The 8,824-nt window shown below is 46.5% G+C and overlaps 2 protein-coding genes across 8 annotated transcripts; one reads left to right on the top strand and one right to left on the bottom strand.

The window, feature by feature from the left end:
• Positions 1-314: 314 nt before the first annotated feature.
• Positions 315-1,297, top strand: LOC109747960 (probable NADPH:quinone oxidoreductase 1). The gene has a single exon (XM_020307005.4). The coding sequence runs from the start codon at positions 397-399 to the stop codon at positions 1,015-1,017; it is 621 nt and encodes a 206-aa protein (XP_020162594.1). The 5' UTR covers positions 315-396; the 3' UTR covers positions 1,018-1,297.
• Positions 1,298-4,713: 3,416 nt separating this feature from the next.
• Positions 4,714-7,849, bottom strand: LOC109747955 (uncharacterized). Of its 7 annotated transcripts, none has more exons than XR_006671194.2 (6): positions 7,519-7,848; positions 7,281-7,409; positions 6,497-6,543; positions 6,032-6,142; positions 5,264-5,420; positions 4,714-5,185 (listed from the first exon to the last, which is right to left on the bottom strand). XR_006671194.2 is itself a non-coding variant. In XM_020307002.4 (5 exons), exons 2-5 carry the CDS (start codon positions 7,315-7,317, stop codon positions 5,003-5,005), a joined length of 390 nt encoding a protein of 129 aa, XP_020162591.1. In that variant the 5' UTR covers positions 7,318-7,409; positions 7,519-7,849; the 3' UTR covers positions 4,714-5,002. The 7 variants fall into 7 exon arrangements, 3 of the variants coding, with proteins under 3 accessions (XP_020162591.1, XP_073367364.1, XP_040241828.1); XR_012205711.1 differs by having other exon boundaries at positions 5,298-5,420; positions 7,519-7,846; XM_020307002.4 differs by lacking the exon at positions 6,032-6,142 and having other exon boundaries at positions 5,298-5,420; positions 7,519-7,849.
• Between the last annotated feature and the right edge of the window lie 975 nt (positions 7,850-8,824).

Raw genomic sequence — 8,824 nt, forward strand, 5'->3', positions numbered from 1 at the left:
TGGTGTAATTAACTAATTATACGATGAGGGACCATATCACTTTGCGTACGCTGGTCAAAGAATTGCGGAGATGATGAATACTTTTGCCCATCACCAAGCTTGAGCAGTACGTATGCCAGACGAACCACTTGTGCACAATACATATAGAGTAAAACGATAAACATCTCAATGAAATGAAGATGGGTAGATGAATCAGAAGCCGGCCACGTCGCTCTCTCCTTGAAACCAAAAGGTTTTCTATGAAATGACGTCGGGCTCTCACTCATTGCTCGGTTTACAATATTATAAAAAACTGTGTCGGTGGGTGAATCAGCTAGCGCAGCCCAACGTTGACGAAGAAACCCAGTCGTGCGCCTATTTATATACCCGGAGCATACGACACGAGAGGATTCAACCATGGAAGCCATGGCGTCATCGTCGTCGGCGGCTAAGCCTAAGCCCAGCACCACCCTCCGCGTGGCCGCCTTCAGCGGCTCCCTCCGCAAGGGCTCGTGGCACGGCGGCCTCATCCGCGCGGCCGAGGAGCTGTGCGAGGAGTCCATCCCGGGGCTGCAAATCGACCACGTCGACATCTCCGGCCTGCCCATGTCCAACCCGGACCTGGAGACGGACGACGGCGACGGCTTCCCGCCGGACGTCGAGGCGTTCCGGGACAGGGTCCGCGCCGCCGACTGCTTTCTCTTCGCCTCGCCCGAGTACAACTACTCCGTGACCGCCACGCTGAAGAACGCGCTGGACTGGGCGTCGAGGGGCACGCACAAGTGCTGGGCGGACAAGGCCGCGGCCATCGTCTCCGCGGGCGGCAGCTGCGGCGGGGGCAGGGCGGCGTTCCACCTCCGCCAGATCGGGGTGTTCCTCGACATCCACTTCATCAACAAGCCGGAGCTCCAGGTCAGGGCGTACGAGGACCCGCCCAAGTTTGACGCCGACGGGAACCTCGTCGACGCCGAGACGAGGGAGCGGCTCAAGCAGGTGCTCCTCTCGCTGCAGGCCTTCGCGCTCCGGCTCCAGCACTAACTAGCAGGAGCGGAGGACTGAGCGAAGAAGAAACTTGGCACCGTGCGATTACCTAAACGTTAATCTGCATTTTCCTTTGCGTGTTGGATATGTAGGTACTTTTGACTATTTCACTTTCTTTTAGGGGTTACTTTTCACTTTTGTTGGGCGGAATACATTTTGCTCTGTATTCGTGCACCAGTCTTTATGTGGTTCTGTAAGAAAGAGTAAGCTGCTGTAAACAGTGTGTTTGTAAGAAATCACGCAAGTACCCTTTTTATAAACGTTTCGTTAAGTTTTACTCGACTGGTTTAAGTCTCGGTCAACACTGAGATCTGTCATAGAGAGCCGTGCAAAATATAAGTTTTCTCTTCCTTCATTCCAAAATCTAATGCATATTAAGTTGAAAAGTCAAATATTTGTCACGCACTCCCCATCGGCAGTCAGAGTCATGCCTGATGTGGAGGCGGACAGAGAGGCTGTCCAGCCAGAGGACCATGAGGAGGATTGGCGTGAAGAAGAAGATGATGAGGAGCGGGTCCCAACTGCAGAGACGACTTAGTCGTTTGGTGGTGTGTGTGTGTGAGTGACAAGTGGGCCCGAGGCCAAGGGGTGCTATATGTAGTCAGGAAAGCCAGTGTACTGGACACGCTGATGAGAAAAGTCCTGTTTCGTCTATCTCTCCCTCGTTCTGCATCTCACCTACCCTCTCTTCCTCCTCCCAATATCTCACCTATCTCTCTCGATCCCTCATCCCTCCTGTTCTTACAATATTTTATATATTTGACCAAGCTTAAAATATGAAAATATATGTCATGGCGAATCTATTGATGTTGATTATGTATTGTAGTTTTTGATTTTTGCTCTCAAAATTTAGTCAATTATAGAGAAGTTTGGCTTTTCTGAAAATTAATAAACTTTATATTTTGAAATGGAGGTAGTAGTTTCACAATGGCCACTTATTTTTAGAAGGCTAGCGACTATGTCAAAAACGGGGCTATAACGGTCATATAAAGATCAGCAACAAAGACGAGGAGAAATACGCCGATAGGGTCACCTTGCTTAGAGCATCTATAGCTGCAGGTTGCAAATCCAGGCCCTCAAACGCCCGCGGACGTGTCCGGACACGTCTCATTTGGTGGCTTCCACACACGCATCCCTCATATCCGAGCCCTCAAATCTATACAAACCATGCAATGCTATGTACATAACGGGGAAGGGCGGAGGAAATCACAATTTCCTCGCCGGCCCCTTCCCCTTCTGGTTGTCGGTGCGGCTGTGCCCCTCCTCCGTGTAGGCGTCGACGTGCCGAGGCGTGTCGTCGTCGGAGCTGGAGGAGGAGCCGTCCGCCAGGTCCGAGTCCGAGCTGCAATGCATGCCCAACATCCTGCGGAGAAGGCTGTCCTGCTCCTTCGCATGGTGGATTGCCTTCGCCTTCGCCGCCGCCTCCTTGGTTGCCTCGTGCTCCGACATCTCGATGGCGAGTCGGAGCACCACTAGTAGAAAAAGGGCCTAATGTTCAGCTCATTAGTCCCGGTTGTATTTGAGCCGTCACTAATGTGACCATTAGTGCCGGTTCCAACGGCTAGGCGGGCCGCTCTCATTAGTACCGGTTCGTGCCGAACTTTTAGCATCGGTTCGTGCCACGAACCAGTACTAAAGAGAGTGGTGGCAGGTAGAAATGTCAGTCTGGGGCCCCTCCAGCACCTTTAGTGCCGGTTCGTGGCACAAACTGGTACTAAAGGTCGCCCTATATAAACCCTTCGTCCACCCGCGATCGAGCTCACTCTGTTTTTCCACTTTCCCCTCTCCTCCCTGTTCTTCCCCTACCTCGAGCTCATCACACATTTTGCCCAAAATTTGTCAAGATTTGAAGGCCTCCATCCATTCAAGTGATCACAAAGGTAAGCAACTTTGTCATTTCATCTCTCATTATTAGATTAGCTCTTGCAATGCTTTATATAGTCATTAATTTGTGGGTTTTAGTAATTTGGGAGGAATTATATGTGGTAATTTATTTGATTTATATGCAATTTGAGCTCAAAATAACTCTTAGTTTGCATATGTAGGTGTGGTTTACTTAGTGCCTTCACGTGTCCGTCCTAACCACCGTCGATCATCCGCACCGCCCGGTCGCTGGCACCACCTTGTGGGGTGAGCCTCTTGTTCTTATCTTTTTTGTATAAAAAAAATCATGTTTGTGTGATTTAGATATATAGTTACTTGTATAATTATCTTACCCGTACGTTGTTTGTTATACGTAGTGCCATGGTTTTGATATCCGTCCCCGTCGGCCCTCGTCCGGGTTATGATTCGGATGTGGTATATTTATTTTATAACTATTTTGTTGCATTTCGTGTTTATCACAAATTATGCCCATCAAGTTGACATAGATATTTTTATCTAGGAGGTATGTGAACCGAAAATTCCAACCGACCCTATTGTCGAGAGGTTAAATTTAGTTGAAAGAGAAGTAGTATTTGAAAGAAAAATTGAAAAGAATTGAGGGGGAGAAGATGGAATTGGAGTTGCATGTTGCCGATGCCGTCGATGATCACAAGATCAAGATGGAGAAAATGCGCTTGAAGATTAGAAAGATTAGAAAATATGCCATTGATAGTGAGGCTTGGTATCATTATGTTGTTGGATCAATTGTTACCTTAGTTGCGATCTTGATCGCATTTGTTGTTGCATTTAAATGCTTTAGCTAGAGAGTTATTTGTATATATGTTGCATTTAAGTGTTGTATGAACTTTATGTATGAACTTGTATTAATTTGGTCTATTCGGCGCTGTGTAATGAAGATGAGCCGGCAATGGATGTACGATGACCGATGCTCTCCCCAGTATGTTGAGGGCGTGCATACTTTTCTGCTTGCAACTGAGGTAAACAAGCGGGCGGATGATTTTATGCCTTGTCCATGTGCTGGCTGTAAGAATGGTCACAATTACTCTAAGTCAAGAACCATTCACATCCACCTGTTTGAGTCTGGTTTCATGCCCCACTATAATGTTTGGACCAAGCACGGAGAAAGAGGGATTATGATGGAAGACAATGAAGAAGAAGAGGACGACGACAACTATCCTGGCCATGGGTTCCCTAAATACGATGGTACAGGGAAGAAGCTGAGCCGGCAATGCGGGAAGAAGCTGAAAAAGAGGCATCAGATGAGCCCGCTGATGATCTAGGTCGGGCCATTGCCGATGCAAAGAGAAACTGCGCAAGTGAAAAGGAGAAGAAGTTGCAGCGCATGTTAGAGGATCACAAGAAATTGTTGTACCTGAATTGCGAAGCTGATAAGAAAAAACTGGGCACCACACTGGAATTGCTGCAATGAAACGCAGAGAATGGTGTATCTGACAAGGGATTTGGAAAGTTGCTGGTAATGATAAAGAATATGCTTTCAAAGGACAACGGATTGTCCGAGAGTACGTACGAAGCAAAGAAGGATGTCTGCCCTCTAGGGTTAGAGGTGCAGAAAATACATGCATGCCCTAATGACACTAGTAGGAAAAGGCTACTAGCAGCGCGGGTAAAATGGCTACTAGCAGCGCGGGTACCCGCGCTACTAGTATCACGCCCGTGCCACCCACGCTACTGCTATTTCGTACCCGCGCTACTACTAACGAATTAGTAGTAGCGTATCTATCATACCAACGCTACTAGTATCCTAAATACTAGTAGTTTTTTCCCACGCTACTACTAACTTATTAGAAATTAAAAAAAATCTATCAATTCCATTCTATCACACAATTGCCGTATCTTACTATCACAGTTCCTCATTGTAGAGGCAACTTGTGTATAATTCATATCTTTTACATAAGTAAGTGTAAACACAATGATGTGCGTGTCAGCTACCTACGTAAGTGGTTTTTGCCATGCAAATTCAAAACTTTACCACTACTTCTAGACGTCAGAGACTGAGACATGTTGTCATGGTCCGATCCAAAAATTGGCTCACTCGTCAATGCATGGCACCTTCCCGGCCTGATCTCGCGGCCTACAGCTATGACGAAGCACAGCGGGCAGCCTCGACGAGCCACACTTGACCGATGGCAGCCGCTGCCTTGAGTTGTGCCGCCGTCACGTCCCTCGCCCTCGCCCTCAGCTCAAGCAGGCCCCGGTCGATGTCGGCCTCATGCCACGCCACCTGCGGATGGAGGAAGCCATCGTACATGTGCCCCGCACCCTGAAATCCGAACACCATTAAGATTCAGATTCAGAATTGGCCACATACTGAATCAAGTATATCTGAAATGTTGATCACCTCTCGGGCTCGGGGTGTCTGATCGACTGCTTACCCGTGTGCTGAGGGGTGCCAGAGGTAGATGACGAGCAGCAGCTTCGCCTCTCCGTACATCGGTAGCCATGACACCGTCCAGTCCACGAACCTCTCGACGACCGTCGGCATCGCCACCAGAACCCTGCAGCATTACCAACAGAGGTTCAAAAACTTCAGATTCTTCAGAAGAATGACATGAAAAAATAATGTGGTGCATGTCGATAAAAAGACAATCAGTGAAAAAGACAAGGAGCATACTAACCCCTTCAGGCAGTGAAAATATAATGTAGAGCAGTAAAAGTGGAACATGGCTCAGCATTTGCATTGATAGGGACAAATGTACAATTGGGGATCCGGTTACTCATTGGAACATATGAGTGAGCTATCTTCTGAAACTTTACTTGTGCAAAGGCTGCTAAGTTGTGAATATCATTGCACCTAGATATATCTTTGTAAGACATGCACAGATCCGGTTACTCAAGGAAATAAGTTCATGTAGGATTTTTTATGAGCATTAGCCTGTGTTGTACACTTAATTAGCGCCCAATGCGGTGTTCAAAGTTAGGAGAACTCCAAATTACATAACTCCTCATAAATTCCTAAAACAAAATATGGAAATAGCTAGTCCGAAGGCACATATAAGAACAAACAAATTTGTATGACGAAATGATGCAGTGGATCAATCTCATAATACATCTCTAAAAGTGACACTTGAATTCTCTCATCTCCTTGTGAGCAACCTACTATACTTACATTTTCTAGAATGCCATGGTTTTGTGGCAACAGGGTGATAACTAAACGACCCAGAAAAACATGGAGTGATGAATCAATTCAATATCTTCAGAAGTGGATACTCTAGTAGACCTGCAAGAGCAGATATGGTAGTAACTAAAATCATATAAAGATTCGAGGTTAAAGATTATAAATCCAATTTGTCATTAGCATAAAAATATTAGTTCCATGAAGAAGTTTGTCGACAGATATTTTCTAGTGTTTCTAAGACAGTGACTGAAACATCATGAAAGAAAACACGTTTCTGCATTTTAATTAGGGGGGAGCTTTAGTTCTAAAATACTGGAACTGTGACTGAAAGATCATATATACGATTAGAAAAACAGACCAAAATCCCCGCAGAAAAAAACAGACCAAAAAAATTAACTTCCTACTTACAGTGGCAATAAAATCTTATATGAATGTGTTATAATAAATAATGCTAACCATGAAGTCTTCTTCCATATAACAAAGGAGTGACGAAAACAAAAAACCTGTAATTCAAGTACGACATGCAGTTAGTTAATTATTTGCATGTCAATAGTTCTAACGTCTAGCTACAGATCTTCAAAGTAAAGATTGTGAACTCTATTAGACATGATTATATCAATTAGACCAAATAGAAAATAATTCAATATGTTGTATATCCATTAAACGAAGTTCAATCTATCTTCTGATTATTAGTGTTTCAGTTAGGTGATTAGTCCTTCTACGGCCGCCGGTTAATAGGTGAGCCATGACTTTTTACAGTAAAAAATGCAAAGGAAATAACAGGTTACTCCATTGATCTAACTAGTAGTGAATGAGCTAGTGTAGGTTACTCCATTGAATGAACCCAGCTGGTGTATATATATGGACGCAGCCACCACCAGTGGATACAGGTTCTAGTCAAATCAGACTCACCTATTAACCGACTTGGACTACAAATTCCTAATCCTGGTATTATACTCCTACCAACGCAGCTAGATAGCTAGGACAAGTCCTAGTCGGACTCAAGTTAGTATTTTTCCTAATCTAATTATACGGCCACGTTGATCACACCTTACTAATTCTGGCCGGACACCAGTAACACAAGAAAAGCAAATCGACTCAAGCTAGTTTTCCTAGACTACTACACCGATGTAGATTTGTAGACTAATAAGTTTGGATTAAGCTGTTTACTGCCACTGTACGCAGCCAGGGTAATGACCAAACTAGCATGTGCATGCTGGGAGGGAGGGGCCGGGGTTACCTGCAGCTGCAGGAAGATGGGTGGGAGGGCGCAGCATTCAAGGAAAGGGAGGTCCGTCCATGGCTTGCTTCCTCCTCAGGTGGTTGTCGGACGAATCCTCGGGTCGGTCTAGGGTTTTCTTCTCCTGCACTGCAGCAAAGAAAAGGAAGGGCCACCCTCACATCATCACCAACACAAGAGAAGAGAGCAACCAACAACATGAGCAGAAGCAACCCAAAATCGAAACAAATCCGAGCACCTTGACGATGGTGCTCCATGGCTTGGGCACCCCGACAAGGTTTTCTTCTCCTGCCGCAGAGAAAAGGAAGGAAGCAGTGGCAGGGCGACTGGGGAGACGCAGGCGACCTCCGTCGCTTCGCGTGTGTCCTGGCCGCCGGCTCACCCGCGGGTTGATCTGGGACTGGGAGGGAAGGTGCGGGCGACGGATGCAGGGGAGAAGGAGAGGGAGAGGCTGGGGATCGCCGGTGGGGAGGTCGCCGGGGTGGTGGTGGGCGGCGGCGGCGGCGTGGGATGGGAGGGAGACGAGGGGTGAATCGGGAGAAGAGAGGAGGTGGAAGGGATCTGGATCGATGGTTGGGTGTTTTTTTTTTTTGAGACAAACAGTGGTGTGGGTGGAGTGGGACGGTTGGTGGGGTGGATCGAGGGTGGGTGGTGTGGGAATATACTAGTAGCGTGGGCATCTGACCTGCGCTACAGCTATTCACAAAGTAGTAGCGCAGGTTTATAACTCTCGCTACTACAATGGCATGTCCCGGGGGACACGGCAGAGACCACTTAGTAGTAACGAGGGTTAAAAACCCGCGCTACTACTATCAACTTAGTAGTAGCGAGGGGTAAAAACACGCGCTACTAGTAAGTAGCAGTAGCGAGGGGTATAAACTCGTGCCACTAGTAAGCGTCTGTGTGGTAGAAAATAGGCTTTTAGTCCCGGTTCGCAAAGGCCATTAATCCCGGCTGTGCAACCGGGACTAAATATGCGCGACTAAAGGCCCCCCCTTTAGTCGCGCCTCTTACTAACCGCGACTAAAGGCCCGTCCACGTGGGCGCCAGGAGTCCGTCGGGGCGGAGGACCTTTAGTCCCGGTTCTCGTGGCTAACCGGGACTAAAGGCCTCCTCCGCAGGTTTAGGGTTTTAGCCCCCCTAAACCTGGTTTCTTTTTAATTTGTAGTGTTTTATTTCTTTTATATTTTATTTTGTGTTTTATTTTAATTTTGATGAAGTTTCAGTACACATATTCTACGCTACTATATACATGCATATGAAATTTCAAACAAGAAGAATTCAAGAGGAATATATAATATATATTCAATCTCGGGTGACCATATACAACTTCGAACAAGTTTCCATACACAATTAGGATGGATGACCATATACAACTTCGAACAAGTTTCAATCTCGGGTATGCATATAAATTTCTTCGTCCTCGGTATAGTGTTCTCCTTTAGGATTGATGACTTCCCTCATGAAAAATCCTGCTAATTCATCTTGAATTGGTCGGAAGCGAGCTTCTGGACTAAGCCTCCTCCGCAAGTTATCCGTCGCCT

This window comes from Aegilops tauschii, chromosome 3, assembly GCF_002575655.3.
Source record: "Aegilops tauschii subsp. strangulata cultivar AL8/78 chromosome 3, Aet v6.0, whole genome shotgun sequence".
NCBI lineage: Eukaryota > Viridiplantae > Streptophyta > Magnoliopsida > Poales > Poaceae > Aegilops > Aegilops tauschii.

What these genes read in the sequence shown, in the direction of transcription:
- LOC109747960 (XM_020307005.4), top strand. Translation starts at nt 397, where the DNA reads ATGGAAGCCATGGCGTCATCGTCGTCGGCGGCTAAGCCTAAGCCCAGC.
- LOC109747955 (XM_073511263.1), bottom strand. Translation starts at nt 7,480, where the DNA reads ATGTTGTTGGTTGCTCTCTTCTCTTGTGTTGGTGATGATGTGAGGGTG. An exon ending in ATATGGAAGAAGACTTCATG is followed by an intron (nt 5,421 to 6,496) that starts GTTAGCATTATT and finishes GTAATGCTGCAG; the next exon opens with GGTTCTGGTGGCGATGCCGA. An exon ending in AGACACCCCGAGCCCGAGAG is followed by an intron (nt 5,186 to 5,263) that starts GTGATCAACATT and finishes TTCGGATTTCAG; the next exon opens with GGTGCGGGGCACATGTACGA.